Source organism: Crassostrea angulata, chromosome 5 (assembly GCF_025612915.1).
Source record: "Crassostrea angulata isolate pt1a10 chromosome 5, ASM2561291v2, whole genome shotgun sequence".
Classification (NCBI taxonomy): Eukaryota; Metazoa; Mollusca; class Bivalvia; order Ostreida; family Ostreidae; genus Magallana; species Magallana angulata.
The window spans coordinates 9,090,506-9,109,018 of NC_069115.1; the positions used below are offsets into that span (position 1 = coordinate 9,090,506).

The following is an 18,513-nucleotide window of genomic DNA, read 5'->3' on the forward strand; positions in this document are numbered from 1 at the left end:
GCTGACGTTTTACAAATGCTGACTAACCTGTTTATATTTTATTTACCTTTTTACACACATACTTGTTGTAAACAGGACACGAAAAAATACCCGGTAATCGACAAATGAATGTTTAAAGTTATAAATATATAAGAATTTATCTAGTAACAAAAATAATACGACAGCGAGGGAAAACGACTCTGATCGCCAGTACATGAATTATAATCATGAAATCGGAGAGAAATTATTGTTGAATAATTTAAAATAGTAACACTCTTTTCAATAGGGATATAAGAAAACATAAAACAAAAACGTTTCATTCGATAATTTTCTTCTAGCCATATAGGAGGAGCCAAGTAGCACGCGGCGCGTGGCGTGATCTGTACTGTTATACTTAAACTGATTGACAGGCGAAGCACGTGGAGTCCTGAGATAAAATCCCGCTCAAATGACCAACTATAGAAACCTACAGCGAAATTTTAAATTATAAAGCTCAGTGATAAAATTTTAATTTAAGTATTATAATCAACACACAAGTTCTCTCTCTCTCTCTCTCTCTCTCTCTCTCTCTCTCTCTCTCTCTCTCTCTCTCTCTCTCTCTCTCTCTCTCTCTCTCTCTCTCTCTCTCTCTCTCTCTCTGAGGGTGTATGTGATTGTGTGCAAACCATTTGGAATTATTAGAATTTTATTTGTATGAATTGAATTCATTTATTTTAGACTCATGGTTTTCACAACGATTTCAACACAATGACTAAAAGCGGACGATGTACATATAGATTGATCTCGACGGTTAAAATTTCGACGCTATTTCACATCACACATATAAGATTGAAAATAAATTTTAAAAGAGCTGTGTTTGTGCTTACATGTACTTGTTATCTCATTCAACTATTTATGATTTAATTAATCTTTTTTTTTTGGTACATTAATGTACTCGGTAAATGATATTTTTATCGCAAGTTAATATGTGAAAATTCCGCATGTATAGAGTCGCTGAATTGTTCCACGGATCCACGCGCCGATAGTCTTTCGTGTAGTTGTTTGTGTCCATTTCTACAGACGGTTCTTTTGTTTTTTAGAGATTAAGAAAAGCCATGAAACTAACAAAGTAGAAGTAAGATATATTCAGACTATACACACGACAGATTGTGATGAGTAACCTAACAGGTGCCCGTGGAAAGGTGTGAATACCGGCATCTCGTGTACACCTATTTAAGCGCCCAAATATACAGAGTTAGTTGTAAAGTACAATAACTGCTAAAAACCAAAGAAAGACAATAACACCTGTTGTGTATAGAACCAAAGATCAGCTTCTGTACACGTGTTTTGCACGAGTGATTTTTGTTCATGTGAAATCACGACGCCATTACCAGCTATGCGGAAAATAAAGTTTAAAGTTATTTTATGGAATGCGTGTTCTTTTTTTCCGTTCAATGCTTGCATTTAATGCATTAAGATTTTGTACATGTATTTATTTACAATTCATCATACATGTATGAGTGATTTTTTTTTTATTTATTGGTACATAAATAGCTCAAGAACAAATCACTCGAGTCACCGGTAATATGTGGTTGTCATTTACATTTTCTGGGTCTGCGTAACTTAAGTCGACATTTTTTTTTAATTTAAAAAGGATATAAAATTATATATAGATATATTTCAACCTTGTTTAGCCATAGTGTATATATATATTTCTAAACAAACGCTACTTTTCTAACGTTTCGGGTAACGAGATCTCTCTCTCTCTCTCTCTCTCTCTCTCTCTCTCTCTCTCTCTCTCTCTAATCACTTAAAGCTATGTAAAGTCCAGTATGTACCCAATGTTTCAAACATTTCATAAAAATAATCAAAATAGTATCACCACGGATTGTGTGAACGTTAATAGTTTACAATGTTTAAGAAATCGGCGATGCAAGTTTTGTCGAAAAACAAAGAAATGGTTACGGTCTAAGAAAGGAAATATTTTTGTGACTGTTTTAATAAGAATTACAGTTTTAAATCTTAGTATGTGTTATCTAATCCATTATAAAAAAATCTAGCAAAATATTGAACTTATCTGGTCAGCGATAATCTCCGTCCGTATTCATCGAAAGACATTAGGTCAATAAGCCATATATGGAAGTTGCACGCTTGTTGCACGGTACGGTACGCTTTTTTGTCCGTCTGGAGGCGGGTCTTGCATAAATTATCTTGCACGCTTTTTGCACGGTACGGTTCGCTTTGTGAACGGTACGGTTCGCTTTGTGAACGGTACGGTTCGTTTTGTGAACGGTACGGTACGCTTTGTGAACGGTACGTTTCGTTTTGTGAACGGTACGGTTCGTTTCTTGCACGGAACGGTACGGTTCGTTTAAGAGGTGTAGTAGCACGTTTCAGGGTCTGTAGAAACCTTTTTTTTACATTACAGGTCTTAACAAAATATTTTTCAGAAAAGAAATAATAAAAGAACACCATAAAAAATTACGACATTTTTTCCATTTAAATTTTCGGGTCCAGGCGAGCTTCGGCGCCTTTCAAGACAGACCAAAATGAAAATAAAATTACAAATCTACACTCTTTTGTCTAGAACCCCTGAAAGTTTGAACTCGATATCTTTTATAGTTTAGGAGAACTTAGAGGGACAAGCCACCCCTCTGAAAATCGCTAAAACGTCAGTTTCTCAAAAACGGAAGTGACGTCATCAATAAAATCAAAAACCTATAAGGTTCAGATCACTATCAATCAGATCTGAAAGTTTCATGGAAATCGGTCGAGCCGTTTTTGAGAAATGGCGTGCACAAAATTTGTAAGAAAAAAAATCAAAATAATAATAATAATAGGGAAAAAGAAACCGAAGAATAACAATAAGGTCTTCCGTTGGAAACGGAAGACCTTAATAATAGGGAAAAAGAAACAAAGCAATAACAATAAGGTCTTCCGTTGGAAACGGAAGACCTTAATAATAAAGACAAAGAAACCGTAGAATAACAGAAAGGTTTTCCGTTGAAACGGAAAACCCTAATAATAAAACAGAACAAAAACAATAGGTCTTTTCGACCGAAAGTCGAAAAGCCCTAATCACTATAAGGTCTTCCTTTGGAAACGGAAGACCTTAATGACTGAAATCTTACATGTAGTTTTATATACAGTTTAAAAGGCCAGACCAAAATCATCCCTGAATGAAATATCGATATGAAGTCTGATAATATATGGTTATTACCTGTGATCTCAAGCATAAAATTCCTACAGCACCAGGTGAAAAATAAGATCCAGAACATTCACACAAAAGTTCTGTTCCAATTTGATCTATTGTCTTTGTTGGAACCATCTCTCCTAGAGCATGATTCTGTCTACTTCCTTTGAGCCGAGGTTCATCTCTCTTTACCTGCAATTAAATAAAACTGTCTATATAGAAAAAGTTGGTGGTAATAAATATCAAAACTAAAGCATATATCTAGTAGATTGTGCAGCCTTTCAATCGAACCATAGAAAATAAACACAGCACTAGCATGCATCAATGCGAACAGGTTCAAAGGTAAAATTTCATAGGGCACACATCAAATATTTACTCAATTTATCCCAAGGTCATTCATATAGAAAATTTGAATAAAAAATGTCAGAATAAATTTTACAAAGTTTGAGCTAGTGCTACTGCAAAACAGTCATCTTTTTTTCCATTCACTGCAAAAAGTGATTGCAAATAAAGAAAGAAAATAAAGCCATATATCCAAAATTTTTAATTTCATGTCTCCCAATGTAGGGATTTGAATCTAGGGCAAGGTCAAATCACTCATATAGTGTATAGGGTAGGGGTTTTTATGCTGGGTGCGGCCAATTTGTAATTTAGTGTTAATAGATACCATGTTTATAAAGGGAGGTTTTCTACGTTTATAGTCGTTTTTGAAAGACTTCAGGCAGGAAGGTGTGTTGCAACTACTATTGAAATAAGACCACTATTAAAATAATTTTTTTCAATAGTGGTTGAGGACGTATTTGATTAGAAAAATCACTTTGCAACCACTACTGAAATACAACTACTATTGGAGTTCTGATTTGAATAGAAGTTGGGGATTTATTTCATTATAAGAACTACTTTACAGACACCATTAAAGTTCAACTACTTTTAAATTTATTTTTTCAATGGTAGATGGGCATGAATTACTTTATTTATAAATATAGCTATGTAATCACTTTTGTAACACATTTGGATTGAAAGCAGTTGTATATCATATTTGCAAACTATTTTGAAATGCAAGAAATCTAACGCATAATTCCAAATACACAGTTATGTTACAATTTTCACTGCTGTGTAAAACAAATAAAAAAATCTCGCTAATAAACATGCATTTACATTTGTTTTTATGTAATTAATGTACTAAAAATTGCATATTATTTCAATAGTGGTTGGAATGTATTTTATTAGAATAATCACCTTGCAACAACTATTGAAATAAGACCACCATTGAAATAAATTATTTCAATAGTGGTTGGGGACGTATTCCATTAGAAGAATCACTTTGCAACCACTATTGAAATACAACTAGTATTAAAGTAATGATTTCAATAGAAGGTAGGGATTTATATCATTAAAAGTACTACTTTACAGAAAACATTAAAGTACAACTACTATTAAATTTATTTTTTCTATCGTAGATGGGAATGAATTTCTTTATAAACATAACTATGTTATCACTATTTTAACACATATGGAATGAAAGAAGTTGTATATCATATTTGCAAACTGTTTTGAAATGCAAGAAATCTAACGAATAATTCCAAATTCACAATTATGTTACAATTTTCACTGCTTTGCAGAAATAAATAACAAATTCTCGCTCTTAAACATGCATATACATTTGTTTTTATCTAACAAACAATTTCAATTACACAATTAAGGTACTAAAGACATGCATATTTTACGGTAATAATAATCGTGACCGTGAAATAAATGTACTTGTTTTAGGATGTTCGCTGTTGTGCAGACATAACCAACCCTCGCAGATTAACATAAAAATTGTTTTCATATATTTTTGTAGATAAGTTTAAACATTTTTGTTTTGTTCGTTGTAGCTTCCGCGGGTCACCGGAGGCACTTAAAAAAATAATTATTTTTACGCATTAAATTCATTTTCCATGTAATAAATATTTAAGTATAAATCTATACATAGACTATCTATGTTATGTTAACAAAAAAATTCCAATTCTGGTGAGATATCTTAATTATCTCAGGTAGCTTTTTTAAAACACATTTTGTACCAACGAGATCTCGGAAAGTATAAGCGATCAAAGCACGAAACGTTCATGAATGATATACATTTGAATGAAGATGTGTTTAATTGGTTTCGTTTTGTCTTCCGTCACTATCGGTCCACACCGGAAGAGTTAAATCAAATCAAGCTCTTTATCCGATTAACTGTTTTTATTTGATATTTTTAGTTACTTTGATAAATAATAATGTAAGATATGCAAGTAGATAAAAAATAATAAATTTAATTTTCATTGAGCACTTCCGTTTGTCCGTTTCCTGTCCCAAGGCAAAAAACTCTATTTCGACGAGATCTCAAAAACAGTAATGACTTTAACAACTAAACTCTGTGGGATGATAGAACTATGTGTGTAAATGTGTTAACACTATTTTGTTTGATCCGGCGTAATTTCCGGTCGTCACAGGAAGTTCAACAAAATTTGACTTCTTAAAAATATTTTTTTGTATTTAGCCGGGAAGTAACATTTAAGCAATAGAAATACAAAAGATCATCTTCTCATGGTTAAATAAACAAACAAATTCTACTTCCAGTGAGACATCTTAAACATATCAGGTAGCTTTCTTTTATAAAAAAAATTGTACCCGCGAGATCTTAAAAATTGTTAGAGATCAAGATACAAAACTTATATTGGTTGATAGACATTTGATTAAACATGAGTTTAACAGGTTTTTATTTGCTAGTCCGTCACTTCCGGTTCTTACTGGAAGCGTTCAAGCAAAAGAAGTTTTTTAAAAGTTTATATTTTTTATAAACATTTTACTTAGTGTGATGAACAGTAACGTACCTTAAGTAAATGTACAAGAATATCTACTTTATTTTTTTTTTAAATCACTTCCATTGGTATATTTTATGTCCCGAGACATAACCTTTTCCCTACGAGATCTCATACCTAACAAAAACTTCATTATCCAAACTTTAAGGAAAGACAGAAGAATGTATGAAGATATGTTTACTTTGTTCTGTTTGATCCGGCACAACTTCCAGTCGTCCCAAAAAGTACTCAAAAATAGACTTTTTGTATTATTTTTGTTTTTTTTTACTTTGAAATAATTACTGGAAAATTTCTTAACAGAATATATAATATTCATTTTCTTTTTACAAGAGGAATGCATTTCTGTAACAGATTGATACATGAGAAATGGAAGACCTTTTTGTTGCTATAGCAACACGAGTTTAGTTATCAATATACTATCGGAAAACAGAAACTGCATTATTTAATATATGAAAACGTTTAAAAATTACAATGAACACATTCTATTTTTTGTAATACTGTTAAAACATGTATTCGTAACAAAATCTCATAACACATCAATGTCAACGTCGAATAACGTCAAGTTCAGTACACTTGAAAGTCACTGTTATTTGAAATTGAATTAACAAAATTTATAACGCGTGTGACCACCATTTGCGTTCATGCATGCTTGACAGTGATGCCTCATGGATGCCACTAAAGTGCTCAGAAATGCTTAAGGGATGTTGTTCCAGATGTTGGTTAAAGCCTGGACTAATTAGCCATGTCACTAGCTGATCTGGTAAACTGCGAAAAGGTCTTTTCATCCCAGACGTGCTCGATCGGCGACAAATCGGGGAAACAGCTGGCCAAGGCAAGACATCGACATTTTGTTGAACAAACAAGTCCCTGACTACACGTGCAACGTGTAGCCTTGCATTGTATTGCCGTAGAGTGATGTGATTTTGATGTCTCTTTATGAAGGGTATTACATGACGCTGAATAATTTCATCTCGATAGCGTAAGCCGGTGAGATTTCCATTAACAATTTGTAGAGGCTCCTACCACGTGCTGATATTCCACCCCACATCATAACGCTACCTCCACCAAATTGTCGACGTTGCACAACACAAGCGTACTGGTAACGCTCACCAACGCGACGATAACCCTACAACGGCCGTCACTGCTATCCAAATGAAATCTTGATTCATCAGTGAACAGAATATTGGCCCAGTCCTGTATTTTGAATCGCAGATGTCTGGCGATAAGATGACGTTGAAGCAGTACTGGGCGCACCGCTAGACGTCTTGGTCTGATGTTGAGCTCGCGCAGACGATTACACACAGTTCTTGGACTAATTGGTCGAAGCCCTGGAATGCTACGGGCAGTCAAACTTGCGGTCTGTAAACGATTTTTCGGATGCAAAAGTCTAATGTGGTCGTCCTGTTGACGTGACGTCATACAAGGTCACCCAGAGCGCGGTCGAATCTGAGTGTTGTCAGATTGTTGAAAACGTCTCGATAATGACTGGATGGTGTTCCGATGAGCTCCAAAGTGTCTTGCTACAGTATTTTGTGCCATTCCAGCTTGCAGCATCCCAACAGCACGATTACGTTGGTTTTCGTTGAATCGTGGCATGACATAGGGGTAAACTGTGTTGAAACTAAAGTGATTTCCTTTGCAAAAAAGTTTAAACAAATCATTTACAGTTCTAATTCCAAACAGTATTGGCCCGTAAAACTCGTGCGAACAAATTCTTCAATAAAAAACAGGTGCTCACTAACCATGAAAAAGTCCGTGCACCCGGACGCTTACCACCCAATGTTGTCAAAATTATACAGTTATCGATTGTTTAAATTTTATAAATAAAAACAATAGATATAGAAAATTTATACTAAATTTTATAATGCACAGTTTCATATTTCCGCTAGTATACTTCCCCCTTTTGTCTCGTGAATATCTCTGAGATATCTGGATAGATTTTCCTAAAATCTTTAGCAATGATTGAAAATAAACAGATCTAGAGGTTTTTATCTAAATTCACTTCCGTTCCTCCGTTTCTTGTCCCTCGACGAAAAGCTTGTCACCTCGAGATCTCAAAAACAGTAAAGACTTGAACAATCAAACTTTATGGGATGATAGACCTGTGTACGAAGATGTGTTTAAATTATTTTGTTTTGTTTGTCGTTACGTCCGGTTGTCACCGGAAGCGCTTCAAAAATAATTATTTTTATGAATTCAATTCCTGTTTCATATAGTAAATATAAAAGTATTAATCTATAGATAGACTGTCTATGCGATGTTAAATCAACAAAAAAAATTCTACTTCCGGTGAGATATCTCAATTATCTCAGGTAGCTTTTTTAAAACACATTCTGTACCCACGTGATCTCAAAAACTGTAAGTGATCAAAGCATGAAACTTTAATGTATAATAGGCATTTGATTGAAGATGTGTTAAACCGGTTTCATTTTGTCAATCGTCACTTCCAGTCCACACAGGAAGAGTTCAAACAAATCGAGCTGTTATCAGTTTAATTTTTTCCTTTGATATTTGTAGTAAACTCGATGAACCATAATGTACAAAAGGCAAGTTTACAAGAAATATTTCATACAATTTACATTGAGCACTTCCGTTTGTACGTTTCCTGTCCCAAGACAAAAACCCTTATTTCGACGAGATATAAAAAACGGTAACAACCAAACTTTGTGGGATGATCGACCTATGTATGTACATGTGTTAAGACTAATTTATTTTGTTCCGGCCTAACGTCTGGTTGTCACATGATCATGAAGTACAACCAATTTTGATTTTTTTAAAATATTTGGCTATTTTGCATGGAAGTAACATTTTAGCTATAGAAAAACAAAAGGTAATGGTAAAAAAATGAAAAAAACTCTACTTCCGGTGAGACATCTCGAATATCTCAGGTAGCCTTCTTTTTTAAAAACAAAGTACATGTACCCACAAGATCTCAGAAACTGTGAGAGATCAAGACACAAAACTTATATGGATAATGGACATTTGAATAAACATGTGTTTAACGGGTTTCATTTGGTCGTACATCACTTCCGGTTCTCACTCGAAGTGTTCAAGCAGTCGATTTTTTTTTACTTTAGATTTTTGTAGACACTTCACTCATTGTGATAAACAGTAACGTACCGTAGGTAAATGTACTAAAATACCTTTAATTTCTTAAATCACTTCCGTTTGTTCTTTTCCGGTCCCGAGATAAAGACCTTTTCTCAACAAGATATAATAACTTAAAAAACTTGAAAATCAAAACTTTGGGGAAAGACAAAACAATATATGAAGATATGTTTACTATGTTCTATTCCGGCGTTTCTTCCGGTGTAACGAAGAATTTTGACCCGGGTTGAAAATTGACCCGGGGGTCATTTTTCCACGTTGAATATTGAGACCAAAGGTGTTGAATAAAGACCCTAATCCGTTGAAAATTGACCCGCATCGTGGAATTTTGATCATGAAACCGGTTCAAAATTCAACAGCAAAGAAGAACAAATTAACGAATCAATATTATAACTTGAATTTATTTAATTAAAAATTAGCAGTTTTTATATATTTATTCTTTAGATTTACATGTTCACATGTTTCAACGGGGGAGGGGGGGGATTAAAATGAGACTTAAATAATTATAACTATTTTATTCATAATACACTTTTCGCGTAAAATTGCTGTGTGTGATATCTATATATTTTTAAAGAAATATATGTTTTCTAATAATATTAGAATACATGGTTACACGTTAAAATATTCAATTCAGTAAATCTCTTTTTTTTTTAATTTGCTGGAGAAGTGTACAAATATAAATAATTTTTACAAACTACAATACGTCATATTATTTAATTTTGGTTTTACGTTCACCTAGTAAATTGAAACTTTGATATTGTTCATTGTAAATTTTCTGAGTGGGTGTAAATAAAAAATGTTGTGTTTGCACCCACTTAGTCACTTAATTTTGTACTCACACCCATCCAGCCAATAACAGTTTACAAAATGATGATATGCTAACATGATTGTACTCTTTCATGAACAATGCTGTAGTTACTATATCTTGAAAGCCGATTGTGGTTGTTTTATTTGTTCCGTTAGAATAACTTTTGATGTAACCAAATATCATCAAATCGCTAATTTTTCTAGGCATTAACAATTCTGCTTCATGGAATCTGTAGCAAGTTAGCAACCTAATTTTTGTACAGGATGACAGTAGAATTTTGCTTTAAAGTTTCTAAATTGCTTTGTTCACAAACATTTATCATTAATTTACTAAAAGTAATTGTTTTCGTCAATAAATTGGTAAATTGCATTTTTTAAAAATAGAAATAAGTAGTAGAAGATCATACAGCAGCGTTGGAGTAGATGATTGACCTTCCTATCACAGCCAATTTAAACGTGTTAAATGTGTATATTATGTGTATATAAGACATGAGGTACTTGAATATTAAATAATTATCTGAATATTTATCATATATGATTGTAAGACATATTGTTGGTAGACATGTTCACTCACACCTATATTAACAAACATATCACCTTCATTTATACCTGCAGAGATACAAACATAAGAATGAGATTTTCATGATCCAGCCCATTTGAAAAGAACAGTAAATAAAAGGGAACTGTATATTAAGTTAATATACAGGTATAATACTTAAATAGGTTTAAACAGTGTACCTTAAGAGAATCAAAAACACTTTGGAGATCTAATATAATTATAAACATGGGAAACAATTTTACAATTTTATCTATATAAAAAATCAGAACTACCATAAAGTATATAGTTCATATAAAATGGTACACTAATGTCAATAAGTTGTTTAAAAAGTTCGTCTCTTTGTTGAGTGTATCTTGGATATCCAGGGGAAAAATCACATTTCCTTCAGATTCAGACCCACAGTATAAACATCGACTCACATCAGATAAAAAAATCCTTAAATAAGTAAGCTTTACTAGCTTTATTCCGTAATTGACGTAAAATAATATTTCCTATTGTCTTAACTGAAAGGTTTGTAAGCTCTAAGTATATTTTGTTTTTTAAGTTTTGACTTAAAAAAGAAAGATAAAGTTGATGAAATTTTCTTTTCTGCCGGAAGATTATTCCATAGTTTACATGTAGACAGAGCAAAGCCATTGTAATAAGTATATAGTGGTAGATAGAAAAAAGGTCATTCGACCTAAGGTTATATGCATGTTCAGTAGGAAAATATGATTGAATTCAATCTAACATATCTTGTGGTGCTAAACCATTTATAGTCTTGTAGAATATAATTAGTTTATGGTTATCCCTTCGAGATTTCGAGGTTTCCAAATTGAGCTCACTATATAACATTATTTTAGAAGAATAAACTCTGATCTCTGTCACTGCCCTGGTTGCTTCAATTTGTACATGTTTAAGCAATTTGGATTTTCCCTTGATACAGCTGCTCCTAACAAAATATCTATCAGTTGTATACTTTTCGCATACCTCTTCATTTATATACCATTAATATAATTAGATCAACAATCCTCCGACTGTATATTTAGAAGCAAACCTACTTTTTTTTTAATTGATTACATTTTTGCTGTAGAGGGTATATGTTTTTAATTTTGAGAAAATATATTACGTCAGTTGCCTGTGTTTCTAATTAACAGGTAAATAATAGAATTGAAAACTCAAAATAATAGAAATAAATTGCGTTTTTAAGAAGAACCATGACTGTATATGCAGAAAATTGGATGGTGCTTTAATAAAGTTAATCAGACACGTTTATGAAAAATTATTTTTAAGTCGTAAAAAATTAAAAACATGTGTACATGTAAATATGTATATGCTGTATTTATACGTATAAAAAAACCCAGTATATATGAAAAAGGATAAAAAATATGACAACCAATCATTTATTATTTTATCAGTGAAATATTCTGACTTCTGCAAATTAAACATAGGTATCTGACATTATATCCTTTTGTCTTGATATAAATATATATACCCTTTACCCAATAAAGCAGTATAGAGGTTATATATTTTCAATTATTAGAAAAATATACAACGTCAGGTGCCTGTCGAATAGAGCTCTGTTGAATTGCCTTAAAAGTGACGATAACGGGCAATATGTTTGTTAGAATATATTTATCAGAGATTGTGACAAGTTTAAACTTTAAATTCTGTCACATGAGGGAATGAAAACCATGTCATCTATGTCAAAAAGTATTTTAGCCCTACTCGCCTGCTCCATTCCGAAGCAAACGGTCATCTTCTTAGCTTTTCTACGTCGTATTGTAATTTTAAATGGAAATCATATTTTCAATCTAAAAACTAAATGATTAATTGGACATATCAGCCTAAAAGAAATTAGCCGCCCGCATGTGTATCGGACAGTATGTACATTTCAAAACTGAAACTTTCAAATATGTGCATGATTGTACATTTAAACCGTGTAGAATAAGTTCCAGTTCAGATCAAAACTCTGAGGTTTGGGTCAATTCTCAACAGGATCAATTTTCAACGGGTCGAGGTCATCAGAGTTTAGAAAAATCTTTCTTGTATCGTTGAAAAATGACCCCGGGTATAGATTTCACGATTTTGGTCTCAATTTTCAACTTTAAAAATGACCCCCCGGGTCAATATTCAACGTTGAAAAATGACCCCCGGGTCAATTTTCAACCCGGGTCAATATTCTTCGTTACACCGGTCGTCACAGAAAGTACTAATAATTTGATATGTTGTCTTTTTGTTTTGTTTATTTCTTTGGAATACCTGTACAGTATATATTATATCCATTTTCTGTTTACAAGAGTAATAGAATTTTGTACAGATTAATACATGAGGAACGGAAGACCTTTTTGTTGCTATAGCAACAAGAGTCTATTCATTTCTGAAATTTATATTCGACTTTCCATTAGGATGCTTTTTGCCAGATTTGATTGAAATTGGGGTTTTGGAGAAGTAGTTCAAAATGAGAAAATGTTTAAAGACAGATAAAGAGTCGGACGGATGGACAGACGAACCGACATACAAGAAGTAATGAGAAAAGCGTACTTGAGCATTGAACAATTATACCTGACGACTTTCTGCTGGGAAAAAAGTTGTTATCGAGAATACAGTTAAAAAGTTTATACAATCAAGGTAACAAAAAGTCTTCAAATTCTATGAAATATTCGTTTAATACACAGTTTTTACTATATGATTTATCCCTTTTTCATGTTATGAACGTATTTTCTAACGACAGTCTCCCGTCTCCAAGACAAGATCGATGTTATTAAGGTTTTCCGTTTTAAGTTTTTGTACCATTTCTAATTTTTAAGGTCTTCCGCTTTCAACGGAAGACCTCATGAGGTCTTTCCACCTTTCAGGTGAAAGACCTTTTGTATTCATTTTGTTTTTTATTAGGGTATTTTCAACGGAAGACCCTTTTGTTTTTCTACGGTTTCTTTATTATTCTTTTTATTTTTTTTCCAACTCAAATATTTCAAATACGCTTGCATTGCTTGCTTTAAAATTTACAGGTTTTTTTGTGTTTTTGAAATATCTCTATGATATGAAAAATGTTTTGATGACGTCATCAAATTCGTCAGATATTGACTTTCCTCACGTTTTAAAAAATGATTTTGTCCGGAGCTTTTCTCCTTTTTGATTTAAGAAAAAGCTATGCGATTTACAGAGAAGGTAAACTACCATTTTACTAATGACATAAAGCTGGAAACTCAATTCGGACACTTCCGGTCGAAACCGGAAGCAAAACCATTTTTTTTCAATTTCCATGTTTTTTGATTTTAAAATTACGTACGTATCTAACAGTAATTTTCATGCTGAGTACGAAACTGAAATCCGTTTTAAAATCGGACGTTGCGTAAAAGAGATATCGGGGATTAAAAATTGATTTTTCCGGAAATTTTGTTTCCGCGTCCTTGGTTTAAAAAATAGCGTAATGTTTATAGTAAAAATAACTCGTACCAAAAATAATTGTTAAGTCGTACTTGAACACACTCGGATTTTTTTTGTTAAGTCGTTTTTGAAATCGGAGAGGGTTTTGTTAAGTCGTACTTAAAATCATTCGTATTTTGTTAAGTCGTACCAGGAATGATTCGATTTTTTCATATTTTCTTTAGTTACTATTGTTATTGGTTTAAGAGCTCTGCTTCTTACAGGAACTTCCAGCTTTACTTCCGACATTAACGGAAGACCCACTCGTTGCTTTGCAACGAGCTTTGCTCTAGTAAGGGTCTTCCGTCTTCAACGGAAGACCCTTCTATTATTGTAATGTTTCTTTTTCACTTTTTAAGGTCTTCCGTTTCTTCTTATTATTATTAAGGTCTTCCGTTTCCAATGGAAGACCTTATAGTGATTATAATGTCTCTTATTATTATTATTAAGGTCTTCCGTTTCCAATGGAAGACCTCATAGTGATTGCAATGTTTCTTATTATTATTATTAAGGTCTTCCGTTTCCAATGGAAGACCTTATAGTGATTATAATGTCTCTTATTATTATTATTAAGGTCTTCCGTTTCCAATGGAAGACCTTATAGTGATTGTAATGTTTCTTATTATTATTATTAAGGTCTTCCGTTTCCAATGGAAGACCTTATAGCGAGCGCAGCGAGGCGGCGCAAAGCGCCGCTCGTGTAGCGAGCTCCATAGACAACGTGTACGAACGGAGGAAATTCGAGTTGAAATCTGCACATTGTTCAAAGAAAATTTTGTGGACCCGCGTGGAAACGTTATACTATCCCAGTGATCCTTTGCGGTGCATAGCAACATGGTGGAATAGGAAGTGTTTCTACGGAAAAATTCTTACCTCTACATCGCATATACATCATTTTCATTTAACAATAAAAAAATCTTTCTAAAAACATTACAGTAAACAACACATAAGCTTACGTAAAAAAAAACCCTGAACTTTTGCTGACATGTGACGTCATTTCCTTCTCCGAATTTGTCCGACAATTTACAAAAATGTCGAGCGCAAAAGAATGTTAACTATGACGTCACAAAGATCTCGCGTTACATTTAGAGGTGGATCAAACATATGTACTGGATCATGTAGGAAGTACTCGGTATCAGTGTTAACGGTGACTCTTTGGCTGATTAGTTTTGTTGTGATGATTTTTTTTTTGCTTAGTAAATACACATGCAAGTTCCATGCTAAATTTATTGTCATATTGATCCAATCATATATGCATACGTTAGGTAGGTAACAAAAAATTATTAAGAAAGAAAAGTCTAATCATTATTAGATCTACGTGCAGCCACGTCATTTTGTAATGAATAGATAAAAGAAAAGAATTAAACTGTTAAAATATCTACCGGTACATGTATTTGTTATATAGTTGCATATGTGGTTAAATAATATAGGATATCACACACTAAGAAAGGGGTGAGGGCACATGTTTACAACGCTTATATAGCGTACAAAAATTAAAAAGATTTTAAACAAAATTAATGTCACAGAGGAAAATAATTAAAACACAGGTTACAACAAGGAACAAAATGAGAAATAACAGACAAAATTTATTTTTTACTGATTTTAATGATCATTATTAAAAGGTAAAGAAAAGATAAATCATAATTGTATCTACATAAAAAAAAACGGCGTTGTGTTTATCAAAATATTTTTATACAATGTAAGTCTGTTTAACATTTTATTAATGCTCAGTGGTAGTTTGTTTAAGTGTATAAGACTAGGAAGGGGCCATTGGAATAAAAGTTGATAACTTCGGGTTCCTTGCGGTGGTAAAAGTTTTCGAGACAAAGCCAAAGTTTTTTGGTTAGGGCAAGTCCACGGGTTGCATTTAACAATGATGACAGATGTGTGGTTCCTTCTGCGCTCGCCCCAACGGTCACACCGTAAAACATATTAGTGATTGTAATGTTTCTTATTAAGGTCTTCCGTTTCCAACGGAAGACCTTATAGTGATTGTAATGTTTCTTATTATTATTAAGGTCTTCCGTTTCCAACAGAAGACCTTATAGTGATTGTTAGGTTTTTTCTTTCTTTCTTATTAAGGTCTTCCGTTTCCAACGGAAGACCTTATAGTGATTGTAATGTTTCTTTTTATTATTATTATTTTTTCCCCCGATTTTCTCAGAGATGACTAGATATATTTTCTTGAAATTTTCGGAAATGATAGGAAATAATAAAGTCAAGGATTGATTTGTTCATTTTTACAAAATTCATTTCCGGTCGTCCGTTTCCTGCCCCGCAACGAAAAAGCTTGTCACCTCGAGATCTCAAAAACGGTAAAGACTTGAACAACCAAATTCTGTACGATGATAAACCAGTGTATGTAGATATGTTTTAATTATTCTGTTTTGTTCGTCGTAACTTCCGGTCGTCACCGGAAGCACTTGAAAAATAGTTATTTAACGCATAAAATTCATTTTCCATAAATTAAATATATGAGTATAAATCTATACATAAGTTCTCTATACAATGTTAAATCAACAACAAAAATTCTACTTCCGGTGAGATATCTCAATCATCTCAGGTAGCTTTTTTAAAACACATTTTGTACCCACGAGATCTAAGAAACTATAAGTGATCAAGACACGAAACTTTCATGAATGATAGACATGTGATTGAAGATGTGTTTTTACTGGTTTCATTTTGTCTTCCGTCACTTCCGGTCCACACCGGAATAGTTAAAAAAAATCGAGCTATTTATCAGTTTAACTGTTTTCCATTGATATTTTTAGCTAGGTAAATGAAAAATGATGTACAAAAGGCAAGTATACAAGATATATTTAATTCAATTTACATTGAACACTTCCGTTTGCTCGTTTTCTGTCCAAAGACCAAAAAACTTATTTCGACGAGATCTCAAAAACGGAAAGGAGTTGAACAACCAAACTTTGTGGGATGATAGACCTATATATGTACAAGTGTAATAGTAAGGTTTTCCGCTCCCAGCGGAAAACCTTAATTAGAATGCATGTTTGCATGATGATAACTTTACCTAAATATTTGAATATAGCAGATCTTTACCATATCGCCTTCACTTAATTTATAAATTAAAAAACTCAGGCTTGTGTTTAATTAAATAAATATGTTTGACATAGTAAATATTCAATCTAATTAAAATTATACCTTTTGTCTCGCTATCTGTTATATAGGTTATTGCTCGTGTAACAAGCATGTAAAACTCTGAGTGCGAGATGAAAAGTCTCAAATTTCGTATTATATCAAGCTCAGATTTTAGGTCAATGTTCCATGATATCTATTAAACAGTCTTCTCAAGATATAAGTATTTCACAGAATCATTGTAATTTGAGAGATTAGATTATCTTTTATACATATTGATTCATTTTAGGTAAGCTTTACATATGTACATGCAGATCACATCTACATAGTATGTAAATAATTTTACTGCATGTGCCTTAGATCTCTCTCTCTCTCTCTCTCTCTCTCTCTCTCTCTCTCTCTCTCTCTCTCTCTCTCTCTCAAACTTTTAATCTTGGCAAAGTGTCAGAGGGCAACTTAATTTTGTGACAAAAATATCTCGGTCTTGTAAAAGAAATCCAAAGTGCATTGAATTTTAAAATGAGCATGTATTATCAATCCCTCATTTTTTCAATGTGCAACCAAAATCTAAAGCTTAGTAAAATTTCCCATGGAATTTTATGCGCATTATACATAGCATTGGTTTTCAAACATGTAATTCATAAGAAAGAAACCCCAGTAGAATTGACAAAACATGGTATACACTTAGCAGAAGCTTATACTTTGACGCTGTTCGGATTGGTAATACATGTTTTCCTTTGTAGTTTATGAATTGAAATATTGCTGTTGCACTACAAGTAAAACAAACTCTCTCTCTTGCTCTTGCTCTCGCTCTCTCTCAATCTAATATGTCTATAACAAAGAATTTTTTTTAATGTTATGATATTATGACTTGATATGCACATTTTTGCTTGTGTACTGCCTAAATGTTAATGTCATGTATTTGGATATGTCATACTTATAACACTGCATGGTGAGTGTATTTTTTCCAAAAACATTTTGTATATGTTATTGTAAACACAGCTATTACAAGTACATGTATGTTAACTCAGCTATTTTTTTTTATTTCAGCTCAAAACGGACTCTTGTTACCACATTGCTTTTACCTGTTGATTCGTGTGGTTTCAGCTCTTGAGGTTAACCTGTCACCTCTACCCACATGCATATTCCTTGTGTTCTATAGACTATCTACCGGTATTGCAAATTAAAACGGATAATGCATGAACAATAATGGAACTTTAAGAAAGCATCATGCCCTATTGTGGTTTGTTCATGTTTGATAAGAAATTATGAAAAACAAAATTATGGCTGTTTAAAGAAATATGATTGTTGTGAAAATGTGTTTTTCAATAAAAGTATGCAATTATATTTCCTTCATTTTTTTATTTTATAAAGATATTTAGATGTGTTTACATAATTGAAGAATCACCCAACTATTTCCATTTGTTTCCATTAAGATTACATGTAGGATATGTAAATGTACATTTGACTTTTGAATAACACCTGCAATGATAATTACTTTTGAGCAAGAAACAATCTTTTTTCACCCTTTTAAGGTA

At 32.7% G+C, this 18,513-nt stretch overlaps 1 protein-coding gene across 1 annotated transcript in view; it reads right to left on the reverse strand.

Moving 5' to 3' along the window:
• The window catches only part of LOC128183652 (uncharacterized), a 266,317-nt gene that overhangs the window by 43,403 nt on the left and 204,401 nt on the right, over positions 1-18,513 (reverse strand). The window contains exon 8 of the mRNA XM_052852754.1: positions 3,179-3,343. Coding sequence (XP_052708714.1) covers positions 3,179-3,343 — 165 coding nt within the window. The remainder of the gene's footprint in view (positions 1-3,178; positions 3,344-18,513) is intronic.